This window comes from Somniosus microcephalus, chromosome 31, assembly GCF_052327205.1.
Source record: "Somniosus microcephalus isolate GS21.2 chromosome 31, FLI_Smic_1.0, whole genome shotgun sequence".
In the NCBI taxonomy this organism is placed as follows: Eukaryota; Metazoa; Chordata; class Chondrichthyes; order Squaliformes; family Somniosidae; genus Somniosus; species Somniosus microcephalus.
In genome coordinates this window covers 35,222,576-35,237,074 of record NC_141017.1, presented here as the reverse complement: position 1 = coordinate 35,237,074, position 14,499 = coordinate 35,222,576, and the positions used below count along the sequence as shown (strand labels likewise).

The 14,499-nt window shown below is 55.9% G+C and overlaps 1 protein-coding gene across 3 annotated transcripts in view; it reads left to right on the top strand.

The window, feature by feature from the left end:
* vav1 (vav guanine nucleotide exchange factor 1) overlaps positions 1-14,499 on the top strand; it is a 174,446-nt gene that overhangs the window by 118,973 nt on the left and 40,974 nt on the right. For all 3 annotated transcript variants that reach the window (XM_085971773.1, XM_085971772.1, XM_085971771.1), the window contains exons 14-16: positions 5,519-5,651; positions 6,946-7,055; positions 13,155-13,256. In XM_085971773.1, the coding sequence (XP_085827899.1) occupies positions 5,519-5,651; positions 6,946-7,055; positions 13,155-13,256 (345 nt within the window). The remainder of the gene's footprint in view (positions 1-5,518; positions 5,652-6,945; positions 7,056-13,154; positions 13,257-14,499) is intronic.

The window sequence follows — 14,499 nt, the reverse complement described above, 5'->3', positions numbered from 1 at the left end:
CGGTCTGTCAGTCAGAGTACGGCTTGTCAGTACGGCCTGTCGGTCACAGTACGGCCTGTCGGTCACAGTACGGCCTGTCGGTCACAGTGCGGCCTGTCAGTCACAGTGCGGCCTGTCAGTCACAGTACGGTCTGTCAGTCACAGTACAGCCTGTCAGTCACAGTACAACCTGTCAGTCACAGTAGGGTCTGTCAGTCACAGTACCGCCTGTCGGTCACAGTACGGCCTGTCAGTCACAGTACGGCCTGTCAGTCACAGTACCACCTGTCGATCACAGTACAGCCTGTCGGTCACAGTAGGGTCTGTCAGTCACAGTACCGCCTGTCAGTCACAGTGCGGCCTGTCAGTCACAGTGCGGCCTGTCAGTCACAGTACGGCCTGTCAGTCACAGTACGGCTTGTCAGTACGGCTTGTCGGTCACAGTACGGCCTGTCGGTCACAGTACGGCCTGTCGGTCACAGTAAGGCCTGTCAGTCACAGTGCGGCCTGTCAGTCACACTACCGTCTGTCAGTCACAGTACAGCCTGTCAGTCACAGTACAACCTGTCAGTCACAGTACGGCCTGTCAGTCACAGTATGGCCTGTCAGTCACAGTGCGGCCTGTCAGTCACAGTACGGCCTGTCAGTCACAGTACGGCCTGTCAGTCACAGTGCGGCCTGTCAGTCACAGTGCGGCCTGTCAGTCACAGTGCGGCCTGTCAGTCACAGTGCGGCCTGTCAGTCACAGTGCGGCCTGTCGGTCACAGTACGGCCTGTCGGTCACAGTGCGGCCTGTCGGTCACAGTGCGGCCTGTCGGTCACAGTACGGCCTGTCAGTCACAGTACGGCCTGTCGGTCACAGTACCGCCTGTCGGTCACAGTACAGCCTGTCGGTCACAGTACGGTCTGTCGGTCACAGTACGGCCTGTCATTCACAGTACGGCCTGTCAGTCACAGTAGGGTCTGTTAGTCACAGTACCGCCTGTCAGTCACAGTACGGCCTGTCAGTCACAGTACGGCCTGTCAGTCACAGTACGGTCTGTCAGTCACTTGTACGGCCTGTCAGTCACAGTGCGGCCTGTCAGTCACAGTGCGGCCTGTCGGTCACAGTGCGGCCTGTCGGTCACAGTACGGCCTGTCGGTCACAGTGCGGCCTGTCGGTCACAGTACGGCCTGTCGGTCACAGTACGGCCTGTCGGTCACAGTACCGCCTGTCGGTCACAGTACAGCCTGTCGGTCACAGTACGGTCTGTCGGTCACAGTACGGCCTGTCATTCACAGTACGGCCTGTCAGTCACAGTAGGGTCTGTTAGTCACAGTACCGCCTGTCAGTCACAGTACGGCCTGTCAGTCACAGTACGGCCTGTCAGTCACAGTACGGTCTGTCAGTCACTTGTACGGCCTGTCAGTCACAGTGCGGCCTGTCAGTCACAGTGCGGCCTGTCAGTCACAGTACGGCCTGTCAGTCACAGTACGGCTTGTCAGTACGGCTTGTCGGTCACAGTACGGCCTGTCAGTCACAGTACGGCCTGTCGGTCACAGTACGGCCTGTCAGTCACAGTACGGCCTGTCAGTCACAGTGCGGCCTGTCAGTCACAGTACGGCCTGTCAGTCACAGTACGGCCTGTCAGTCACAGTGCGGCCTGTCAGTCACAGTGCGGCCTGTCAGTCACAGTACGGCCTGTCAGTCACAGTACGGCCTGTCAGTCACAGTACCACGTGTCAGTCACAGTACAGCCTGTCGGTCACAGTACGGTCTGTCAGTCACAGTACGGCCTGTCGGTCACAGTACGGCCTGTCAGTCACAGTATGGCCTGTCGGTCACAGTACGGCCTGTCAGTCACAGTACGGCCTGTCAGTCACAGTACCACCTGTCGGTCACAGTACAGCCTGTCGGTCACAGTACGGTCTGTCGGTCACAGTACGGCCTGTCGGTCACAGTACGGCCTGTCGGTCACAGTACGGTCTGTCAGTCACAGTACGGCCTGTCAGTCACTTGTACGGCCTGTCAGTCACAGTACAGCCTGTCAGTCACAGTACGGCCTGTCAGTCACAGTACGGCCTGTCAGTCACAGTACGGCCTGTCAGTCACAGTACGGCCTGTCAGTCACAGTGCGGCCTGTCAGTCACAGTGCGGCCTGTCAGTCACAGTACGGCCTGTCAGTCACAGTACGGCCTGTCAGTCACAGTACCACGTGTCAGTCACAGTACAGCCTGTCGGTCACAGTACGGTCTGTCAGTCACAGTACGGCCTGTCGGTCACAGTACGGCCTGTCAGTCACAGTACGGCCTGTCGGTCACAGTACGGCCTGTCAGTCACAGTACGGCCTGTCAGTCACAGTACCACCTGTCGGTCACAGTACAGCCTGTCGGTCACAGTACGGTCTGTCGGTCACAGTACGGCCTGTCGGTCACAGTACGGCCTGTCGGTCACAGTACGGTCTGTCAGTCACAGTACGGCCTGTCAGTCACTTGTACGGCCTGTCAGTCACAGTACGGCCTGTCAGTCACAGTACGGCCTGTCAGTCACAGTACGGCCTGTCAGTCACAGTACGGCCTGTCAGTCACAGTACGGCCTGTCAGTCACTTGTACGGCCTGTCGGCCACAGTGCGGCCTGTCAGTCACAGTACGGCCTGTCAGTCACAGTACGGCCTGTCAGTCCTGTGTACGGCCTGTCAGTCACAGTGCAGCCTGTCAGTCACAGTACGGCCTGTCAGTCACAGTACGGCTTGTCAGTGCGGCCTGTCGGTCACAGTACGGCCTGTCGGTCACAGTGCGGCCTGTCGGTCACAGTACGGCCTGTCAGTCACTTGTACGGCCTGTCAGTCACAGTACGGCCTGTCAGTCACAGTACGGCCTGTCAGTCACAGTACGGCCTGTCAGTCACAGTACGGCCTGTCAGTCACAGTACGGCCTGTCAGTCACTTGTACGGCCTGTCGGTCACAGTGCGGCCTGTCAGTCACAGTACGGCCTGTCAGTCACAGTACGGCCTGTCAGTCACTTGTACGGCCTGTCAGTCACAGTGCGGCCTGTCAGTCACAGTACGGCCTGTCAGTCACAGTACGGCTTGTCAGTACGGCCTGTCGGTCACAGTACGGCCTGTCGGTCACAGTGCGGCCTGTCAGTCACAGTGCGGCCTGTCAGTCACAGTACGGCCTGTCAGTCACAGTACGGCCTGTCAGTCACAGTACGGCCTGTCAGTCACAGTACGGCCTGTCAGTCACAGTGCGGCCTGTCAGTCACAGTGCGGCCTGTCAGTCACAGTACGGCCTGTCAGTCACAGTACGGCTTGTCAATACGGCCTGTCGGTCACAGTACGGCCAGTCGGTCACAGTACGGCCTGTCGGTCACAGTGCGGCCTGTCAGTCACAGTGCGGCCTGTCAGTCACAGTACGGTCTGTCAGTCACAGTACAGCCTGTCAGTCACAGTACAACCTGCCAGTCACAGTACGGCCTGCCAGTCACAGTACGGCCTGTCAGTCACAGTACGGCCTGTCAGTCACAGTACGGCCTGTTGGTCACAGTACGGCCTGTCGGTCACAGTGCGGCCTGTCGGTCACAGTGCGGCCTGTCGGTCACAGTGCGGCCTGTCGGTCACAGTGCGGCCTGTCGGTCACAGTGCGGCCTGTCGGTCACAGTCCGGCCTGTCGGTCACAGTACGGCCTGTCAGTCACAGTACCACCTGTCGGTCACAGTACCACCTGTCGGTCACAGTACGGCCTGTCAGTCACTGCCGGGACCGTTACTGCGGCCTTCTGCCGCCAAATTCCTGCGCCCGCCCACCAGTCTGGTAGCGAATCTTGCCGGGCAGGACTCCAGGAACTTTTCATAGATACATCAGAATGAAGTAACTCCTTTTTGAGAAGGAGCTGGATAAACATCTGTTTGAGAATGGGACAGACGCGAACTGATCACATTTTCCACGGGACACAGTGCATGAACCAAGACTGAATAATGGAGTTGTGAGGATGAATGTGGAGTTTTGCTTAATTAACTTTGGGGATCAGTCAGACTTTTTCTCAGGAGGTTGAATGGGTAGGAGGCTAAAAAGGGTTAAATTATGAGGACAGGTTGCTCAGACTGGGCTTGTATTCCCTGGAGTGTAGAAGATTAAGGGGTGATCTAACTGAGGTGTTTAAGATGATTAAAGGTATTGATCGGGTGGATAGAGAGAAACTATTTCCTCTGGTGGGGAGAGTCCAGAACAAAGGGGCATCACCTTAAAATTAGAGCCAGGCCGTTCAGGGGTGATGTCAGGAAGCACTTCTTCACACAAAGGTTAGTGGAAATCTGGAACTCTCTCCCCCAAAAAGCTGTTGAGGCTTGGGGGAGGGGGGTCAATTGAAAAGTTCAAGACTGAGAGCGATAGATTTATACTAGGTAAGGTTGTTAAGGGTTATGGAACCAAGGCAGGTAGATGGAGTTAAGATACAGATCGGCCATGATCTAACTGAATGGCGGAACAGGCTCGAGGGGCTGAATGGGACTTCTCCTGTTCCTATGGTAACAGGCTCGAGGGGGCTGAATGCGCCTCCTCCTGTTCCTATGGTAACAGGCTCGAGGGGCTGAATGGGCCTCCTCCTGTGCCTATGGTACCAGGCTCGAGGGGGCTGAATGGGCCTCCTCCTGTTCCTATGGTACCAGGCTCGAGGGGGCTGAATGGGCCTCCTCCTGTTCCTATGGTAACAGGCTCGAGGGGCTGAATGGGCCTCCTCCTGTGCCTATGGTACCAGGCTCGAAGGGGCTGAATGGGCCTCCTCCTGTTCCTATGGTAACAGGCTCGAGAGGGCTGAATGGGCCTCCTCCTGTGCCTATGGTACCAGGCTCGAGGGGGCTGAATGGGCCTCCTCCTGTTCCTATTGTAACAGGCTCGAGGGGCTGAATGGGCCTCCTCCTGTTCCTATGGTAACAGGCTCGAGGGGCTGAATGGGCCTCCTCCTGTTCCTATGGTAACAGGCTCGAGGGGCTGAATGGCCTCCTCCTGTTCCTATGGTAACAGGCTCAAGGGGCTGAATGGGCCTCCTCCTGTTCCTATGGTAACAGGCTCGAGGGGCTGAATGGCCTCCTCCTGTTCCTATGTTCCTTGATACAGCAACAACAAAAAACAACGTAAATGAAGGAAGGTGTCACAGGCATATGGAAGGAGGGGAAGCTAAATAGGCCAAATGGCCTTTTGTTTCATTCCATTCTTTCTTGCATTGTAATGTACCGCATGATGTAAGAAAACTACTAGGCACTTGGTCTAAGCGTTAAACAAAGCTTTAATCAACTGTTTTACAACATGGAGGTCTAGTTGTGTCCTTCACTAGTTCCTGTTAAGAATGTCCTGCGCAAGCTGGGCCCGTGCCCGAGTATTTATACTCTCCCTGGACAGCGCCACCCGCAGGCCGCTCAGTATTTTTTCATGAATGACTGATTCATGTCACCGCAGTCTAGGCATTAACTATACTAATATTACTAATCATACGTTGCGAGGTCTGCTTCGGCAGTCCGTGCTGTACAGCCACTAACTGGTACTTTGTTTCTTTTGCAAGCAGATATGTATTCTTGTTCGATAAAGCTGTTGTTATCTGTAAACGCAGAGGAGAGAACTATGAAATGAAGGAAATAATCGACCTGCCCTATTACCAGATAAAGGACGACCCAATGGGAGGCAAAGAAACCAAAAAGGTGCGGCGTGTGAATCCTCGGGGAAACTGCGCTCTTCCTGTCCACTGACCTTACGCCCCTCCCGCTGTAACCCTGGACTAGCGCCAATGTTCTTCCTGTCCTATGGCACTGGACAGCGTGGTGACCTTATGGGTGGCACTTAGTGGTGATCAAAAAAAATGATGGCAAAACTCTGCGGGGAATAAAAAATAAGCAAAAACCCGTTGAGCACCGCTGGTAGTTGATGTCCTCCCCCAGTGTGGGACAGGACTGGAAATTCCCTTGTGCTCTCTCCCTGCTTTTCTTTGATGAGTTAGCTGATTGTGGCCAGGGCGGTAGCAGGGCATTATAGGAGTCCTCAGTGACCACAGGCCAGGGGGGGAGACGATAAATCAATCAGAGTTATCGTGCTTGATTGCACCCCCTCCCCCCTGCTGGGAAATCTGTTGGTGGACAGCGGACAAAGAGGAGGCTCTGCTGTGATTGGTCGAATAGCCTACCGCCGTTCATCGTCTCGGCTCCGACGTGAAGAATGGCCACTTGGAGGACGTCCCGATATCTCGTGGGAGCCACACCCATGTAGGAATCAGCACCTTCAGGAGAGGAGGAAAGAAGAATATGAGTAAGGGACAAATCGGAATAAGATGTTTTGGTGTGCAAAATAGCTCAATGCAGATTAGAATTAGATCCTTGGACCAAGGTGGGTTTGGGGCTTTCCAGTGTAGGGGTTCCAGTCCCCAGGCTGGGGTCCCACAGTCTAGGCTCACAATTGATGGACTGCTGCATTGTTGGAGGTACCAGGATAAGGGGGTTGGCCAATTAGGACTGAGATGAGGAGAAATTTCATCGGAATTCTCTACCTCCAGAGGGCTGCAGATGCTCAAGTCATTGAATGAATAAAGTCAAGACTGAGATCAATGGATTTTTTGAAAACTAAGGGAATTGAGGGATATGGGGATCGGGCGGGAAAGTGGGGTTGAGGTCGAAGGTCAGCCATGATATTGAATGGCGGAGCAGGCCCGAGGGCCGTATAGCCTCCTCCTGCTCCTATTTCGAAGAAGGACAGGGAGTTCTCCTATCATCCTGGCCAACAGTCCTCCCTCATCCAATACCACCAAAAAGTAAAGATTAGCTGGTCATTAATCTCATTACACTCTGGACAGAGACTATGGCCACCTAATTTGCCTACATAATGTCAGTCAATACACTTTGAAACAATTCATTGCATAAAGTGTTTCGCGACGTTTTGATGTGATGGGGCTCTCTATAACTGTGAGCATTGCTAATATTCTCTGTTTTTTCTGCTTCTTCCTAGTGGAGCCACATGTTCCTCCTAATCGAGGGACATGGACAACATGGCTACGAGCTCTTCTTCAAGACCAGAGAGCTGAAAAAAAAATGGCTGGAGCAGTTTGAAATGGCTTTGTAAGTTTACCGTCAAGGATGACGAGTGGCACGAGAGACGTGGCAACACCTCCCTCTTGGAGCACTGCGACACGTCCGATGTGTTGTAGGGACTGGTGGTCACTGACTGCCATGCAACATCTCAATAACCGTGCCAAAAATCAGGCCAAGCGGGCAGGAATACAAAGGGAAGGAAGTTGAGCCTTGGTCGATCCCCTTCTGGGGTAACTGCGCTTGGTTCTGGGCACCGCGCCTCAGAAAGGAGATAATGGCCTTGGAAGAGGGTGCAGGGCAGACCTAGTTCTAGAGCTAGGGGAGTCACCATCTCAGGATAAGGGGTCGGCCATTTTAGGACTGAGATGAGGAGGAATTTCTTCACTCGGAGGGTGATGAATCTTTGGAATTTTCTACCTCAGAGGGCTGTGGGGGCTCAGTTGTTGAGTATATTCAAGGCTGAGATCGATTGATTTTTGGACTCTAGGGGAATCAAGGGATGTGGGGGTCGGGCGGGAAAGTGGAGTTGAGGTAGAAGATCAGCCATGATCTTATTGAATAGTGGAGCAGACTCGAGGGGCTGTATGGCCTCCTCCTGCTCCTAATTCTTGTTCTTATGTTCACTAGAAGGGTACCAGGAATTGGAGGGTTAAATTATGAAGACAGGTTGCTTGAGTATTACAGGTTGGGGGGTGATCTGATCGAGGTGTTTATCTTTTAAAAGGATTCGATAAGGTAGATACGGAGAAACTAATTGCCCTTGTGGGAGAATTAAGAATAAGGGGAGATTGTTGAGATACCGCGGCAAACGTGGGAGTCGAGACCAGAGTTAGTGAAACACAACTGCTTTAATCAACCTCATGGCAAAGAGGAACAGGAAAAGCCCGCGCAGCCACTTAAGTACTCCCCAGACAGGAAGTGCTCCCGGCAGCCTGTCCCTGCGGGAAACAAGTTGCTGGAGGAAAGGGCCCCCGGCTGGGGGCGTCTGCTTAAACTGTCTGTGCCGCCGTGAGCGGATTATGTCCAGTAGTGGCGTGTCGCCACAGAGCTCCCCCCAGAATCTGCTTAGGAGGAGTGGACGAGTCGTGACGGTGGTCTAATGGTTCTGCCGGAGCGGCTCTGAGTGGACGCCGGTCTAGTTGGTGGGGCCGGGCGGTTCGCCGCCGGCTGTGCTGGCTTGCTGGCGGGACGGCCTCTAGTTGGAGGTTGGGCCACGGGGACCTGTTCCCCTGGTTCTGTGTGTGCTGGTTTGAGCCGGTCGATGGAGACTGTGTCAACCCTGTCGCCGAGTCGCAGCTTGAAGACCTTGTCCCTGGTTTGTAGTACCTCGTACGGTCCGTCGTACGGGGGTCGCAGGGGTCCGCGGTGCGCGTCGTGCCACACGAAGACGAAGCGTGCCTGCTGTAAGTTTGGCGGGACGTGAGGTGCGAGTTCGCCGTGTCGGTTGACCGGAAGTGGGGCGAACTGTTGAGCGGAAGAGAAAGAGTTGAGCCGCTGCTGTTCAGCCGACCAAGGCGTGGTAGCCTCCGGGAGTTTGCCTGGGACGCGCAGCGGTTGTCCGTAGACTAACTCCGCTGCCGAGGACTGGAGGTCTTCCTTGACAGCGGTGCGTAGGCCTAGTAGCACCCACGGTAGGCGGTCAGTCCAGGTACTGTCCTGCAGGCCGGCGCGGAGTGAGGCCTTGAGTGACCTGTGGAAGCGTTCACACGGCCCATTGGCCTGCGGGTGGTACGCCGTAGTTCGGTGGAGCGTCACCCCGAGGTTGCGTGCTGTGGCCGTCCAGAGTTCGGAGGTGAACTGGGCGCCTCTGTCGGAGGTTATGTCGGCTGGTACGCCGAACCTTGCGACCCAGGTGTTAACGAACGCCCTGGCGATGTCGGCTGTGGTGGTGGAGGGCAGCGGCACTGCCTCAGGCCAGCGTGTGTAGCGGTCGACCATCGTGAGGAGATAAGTTTGGCCTTGCGATGGCGGCAGAGGACCGATGATGTCGACGTGTACGTGGTCGAAGCGGCGGCTGGGTACCTCGAAGTCTCCCAGGGGTGCTTTTGTGTGTAGCTGTACCTTAGCCCGTTGGCAGGCGAGGCAGGAGGTGGCCCAAGTCCGAACATCTTTGCTGAGGCCGCGCCAGACGAAACGCTGGGAGAGGAGTTTGACGGATGCGCGGGCACCCGGATGGGAGAGCGCGTGTAGCGCGTCGAAGATGCGGCAGCGCCAGGTTGCAGGGACGACCGGCCTGGGTTGGCCGAGTGAGACGTCGCAAGTGACTGCCGTGGCTTCGGGCCCGTGCGCGACCTTGGCTAGGCGTAGCCCTGGCAGGCTGGTAGCCGCCGAGAGGAGGTCTGGGTCCGTGAGCTGGGCCGCTGCTAGTTGCGCATAGTCGACCGCGAGGTGATTCGCGCAGATGGCGGGACGGGAAAGGCAGTCGGCGACAACGTTGTCTCTACCGGAGACGTGCTGGATGTCCGTAGTAAACTCGGACACGGCCGTGAGCTGGCGTTGCTGCCTAGCGGACCAGGGTTCGGTGTGCTTAGCCATCGCGTATGTGAGCGGCTTGTGGTCCACGTACGCGGTGAAGGGGCGGCCCTCCAGGAGGAACCTGAAATGGCGGACCGATAGGTGGAGCGCGAGAAGCTCGCGGTCGAAAGTAGAGTATTTGACCTCCGGGGGGCGCAGTTGGCGGCTGTAGAAGGCAAGTGGCTGCCACGCGCCATTGACCCACTGCTCGAACACGGCTCTGACCGCGTGGTCGGAGGCGTCGGTGGTGAGCGCGACCCGGGCATCGGCCCTCGGGTGCGCGAGCAGGGTAGCGTCGGCGAGCGCGTTTTTGGTGGCGTCGAAGGCGGCTGACGTGTCAGTGGTCCAGGCTACGGCCATCTTGCCGGATTTACCTCGGAGGGAGTCGTATAGGGGCTTCATGAGGGCTGCAGCGCTGGGGATGAACCTGTTGTAGAAGTTCACCATCCCGAGGAACTCCTGGAGGCCCTTGATGGTTTTGGGGCGGGGAAATTGCTGGACGGCCTGCACCTTGTTGGGCAGGGGGACGGCCCCAGCAGGGGTGATGTGGTGACCGAGAAAATCGATCTCGGTTAGGCCGAATTGGCACTTCGCCGGGCTGAGGATGAGCCCGTGTTGGGCTAGGCGCCCGAACAGGATGCGAATGTGTTCGAGGTGTTCCTGTTGGGAGGAGCTGGCCACGAGAATGTCGTCTAGATAGACGAATAGGAAGTTCAGGTCCCGGAGGACTGAGTCCATAAGGCGCTGGAAAGCCTGGCCTGCATTCTTGAGGCCGAAGGGCATCCTCAGAAACTCGAACAAGCCGAATGGGGTGATGACGGCCGTTTTGGGGATGTCCGCGGGGTGTACGGGGACTTGGTGGTAACCGCGCACCAGGTCGACTTTGGAAAAGACGGTTCGTCCGGCCAGTCGGGCCGAGAAGTCCTGGATGTGTGGCACCGGGTATCGATCGGGGGTGGTGGCGTCGTTGAGGCGGCGGTAGTCCCCGCAAGGGCGCCAGCCTCCGCCGGGCTTGGGGGCGATGTGGAGGGGCGAGGCCCAAGGGCTGCTGGAGCGGCGGATGGTGCCGAGTTGTTCCATGTTGGTAAACTCGGCCCGCGCGATTTCCAGCTTGGCCGGGTTGAGTCTGCGGGCGTGGGCAGAAACTGGGGGGGCCGGTGGTGGGGACATAGTGCTCCACACCATGTTTGGCGGCTTTGGCCGAAAAGGTCGGGTTAGTGAGGGCGGGAAACTCGGCTAGAAGTGCCGAGTAGTCGTCCGTGGCTCTGGCGAGGCAGTAGGTCGTCAGGCCGGCCGAACGGGCCGGGGTAAATGCGCCAGGGATGGGGGCCATAGTGTTGATGTCGACGAGGCGGTGCCTCGGAATGTCGACAAGGAGGCCGTGGGCACGTAGGAAGTCGGTGCCGATGAGTGGGCAGAGGACCCTGGCTGTGAGGAACTCCCAGCGGTAGCGGCGGCCTGCGAAGTCGAGCGTGACCATGCGGGTGCCATATGTGCGGATGTCAGAGCCATTGGCTGCGGCCAGCGTGATACCCCGTGCGCTGCGTTGGATTTCGAGGGCAGAGGCGGTGGTGATGCTGTGCTGGGCCCCTGTGTCGCACAGAAATCGGCGGTTGGTGCTGTCGTCGGTGACATACAGTAGAGGCCCCTTTTGCCCCGCGGCCATCGTGGGGGCCGGTGCGGGGGGAGGTTTGAAAGTGCACGGTGGCGTGCAGCGTTGGGCCCTAGTGCCAAAACGGGTGTGGTAGTAGCAGTGACCCGGAGTGGTAGGGCGGTCGGGCCTAGTGGGCCGGGAAGACCGTGTGGTCGTTGCCTTGAGGTCGGGTGCGACGTCGCGAGCGGACTGCGCAGAGAGCAGCCGGTCGGCCTTTTCGGCTATCTCATTCAGGTCCGTAGAGCCAGATTCCACAATGAGCGGGCAGATGCTGGCGGGGAGCTGCCGAATGAAAAGCGTGCGAAAGAGGGCACCGGTGTTTTTGTCATCCGAGAGGGACAGCATGTGGGAAAGCAGATCCGACGGTGAAGCGTCACCAAGGCCGGGGAGGTCGAGGAGTTGGCAGTTGCGCTGGTAAGAGGACGTTTGAAATTTTTTAAGGAGCGCAGCCTTCAGATGTTCGTACTTGCCTTCCAGTGGTGGCTCCTGCAGCGCTGCCCAAACCTTGGGGACTGTGGCGTAGGTGAGAGAGGCGACGAGGTAGTCGTACTTCGTGGCGTCGACTGTAATGTGTTTCAGCCAGAATCTGGACTCGGCTTGAACAAACCAGGCTTCAGCCAGGTTCTCCCAAAAGTCCGGTAGTTTAACCGTGACTGCGTTTGTATCCGCCATGCTAGCTTAGGATTCGTCCTGAGCGTCGGGGTCACCAGTGTTGAGATACCGTGGCAAGCGTGGGAGTCGAGACCAGAGTTAGTGAAACACAACTGCTTTAATCAACCTCATGGCAAAGAGGAACTGGAAAAGCCCGCGCAACCACTTAAATACTCCCCAGACAGGAAGTGCTCCTGGCAGCCTGTCCCTGCGGGAAACAAGTGCTGGAGGAAAGGGCCCCCGGCTGGGGGCGTCTGCTTAAACTGTCCGTGCCGCTGTGAGCGGATTATGTCCAGTAGTGGCGTGTCGCCACAAGATGATTTTAAAATTAGAGCTCGGCCATTCAGGAGAACAAAAGGGAGCAGAAATATGGAACTCTTCTCCCAAGAGTCTGTGGATGCTGAGGGTTAACAGGAGCTTTCAAAGCTGAGATTGATAGAATGTTGTTGGGTAAGGGTATCAAGGAGCAAAGGCGGGTAAATGGAGTTAAGATACAGAGCAGCAATGATCTCACTGAATGGCGGAACGGGCTGAATGGCCTCCTCCTGTTCCTAATGTTACACAGGATGTTGGTACAGCGAAGCAAGCCATGGGTGTTTCTTCAAAGCTTGGTCGAAGAGGGAGGTTTTAAGCAGCGTTTGAAAGGAAGAGCGAGGTGGGGAGGTTTAGGGAGGGAATTCCAGAGCTTTCACAGGACTTGGAGAGGGTGCAGAGGAGATTGACTAGAATGGTACCAGGGATGAGGGACTTCAATTATGTGGAGAGACTGGAGAAGCTGGGATTGTTCTCCTTAGAGCAGAAAAGGTTAAGGGGAGATTTAGTGGAGGTGCTCAAAATTATGTGGTATTAGAGGAGACAGGGAGAAATTATTTCCACTGGCAGATGGGTCGATAGTTCGAGGGCACAGGGGAGATGAGGAGAATTTATTTTACGCAGCGTGTTGCTGTGATCTGGAATGCGCTGCCTGAAAGGGCGGTGGAAGCAGATTCAACAGTAACCTTCAAAAGAGAATTGGATAAATACTTGAAAAGGAAAAATGGGGAGAGCTATGGGGGAAGAGCAGGGCAGTGGGACTAATTGGAGAGCTCGTTCAAAGAGCCGGCATGGGCACGATGGGCCGAATGGCCTCCTCCTGTGCTGTAAGATTCTATACACCCATGGGAGGTGACACGGTGCTAAGTGAAATAGTACCAGATGAGGGAGAGAGAGAGAGAGAGATGAGCCTTTCACTTGCTGTCTCCTCTCTAGAATCGGAAGGCATTCAGTACAGCTTTGAGTTTCCCTCCTAATTGTGAATTGTCTTTTAGGTCGAACATCTTCCCAGAGAACGGAAGCACGAATAGCCACGATTTCCAGATGCACTCATTTGACGAGTCTACAACGTGCAAGGCCTGCCAGATGCTGCTCAGGTACAGTTCCTGGTCCTTGGCAACACATGCTATATCGCCTCCCACCGCCGCGGTGAGGGGGCAAGTCACTCGGAGCTGCCCCAGTTCAACCTTCCTCCTTGTTCTCCTCGTGGGAGCGCAGACCTTTCACGCCTACCTTCCTCCTGACTGGTGCTGGGATTCGCGGTGGATCTGCGGCTATCTGGCCCGCACGCTCCTTCTTCGACTGTGGCTCTTCACCTATGAGGCATCACCTCAGTAGGAGTGTCTGGGCAGTGATCAGGCGCTGTATTTTCTCCTCACGCGGCCCTGGGGTTTCGAAAGGCTGAGACTTGTTGTAGCAGGGGAGGTAGAAGGATTAGAGGGGAGTTGAGGAGAACTTTTTTCACCCAGAGGGTGGTGGGGGTCTGGAACTCACTGCCTGAAAGGGTGGTAGAGGCAGAGACCCTCATCGCATTTAAAAAGTACTTATAGTAATAATAATAATTCAACTTTATTGTCATTGTACAATGCACAAGTACATGAACAACGAAATGTGATCTTGCAAGCTCCCATGAGTCCAGTACAAATAACATTAACATTAAACGTAAATAGCACCGTCCTGGGAGAAGCAAAGCCGTTGCGTCTGTGCACGCCGCCATTCCATTTCCACCATTCCTCCTGTCCGACAATTTTCAGCCCAACGCCCGGGCCTGCTCACCAGCCGCCCCTCCCGGGGCTCCTTCCGTGACCTTCTCACCAACCGCCCCTCCTCGGGGCTCTTTCCGTGACCTTCTGCACCTTGGTCTTACCCTGATGGTCACCCCTCCAGGGTACTAACCAGGCCTAGCTCTAGCTTAGTTTCCAAGCCTTGCCAGTGACCCCGTCCCTAGTCCCAGGAACAGGGCTTGAAGTGCCGTAACCTACAGGGCTACTGACCGAGAGCTGGAAAGTGGGATTAGACTGGGATAGCTCTTTGTCGGCCGGCACGGACACGATGGGCCGAATGGCCTCCTCCTATGCCGTGAATTTCTACGATTCTGTGATTCAATTTCGATTTTAATTTCTAACTTCTGGGCTGGCTTGTTCTGTTGCCTCCCTATACACCGATTCAATTCACTACCGAATGCACCACAGAAAGTGGCACTGGGTTGCGTGGCTTGCAAGCGATAGAACGGAAGCGATGATCATTGTGTGCATTTTGCAAAAAATACGTCAACACAGCGGGGGGGGGGGGGGGTGTTTTTTCTCTTTAAGAAAGCGAGCTGGTTTTTTTTGGTGCCTT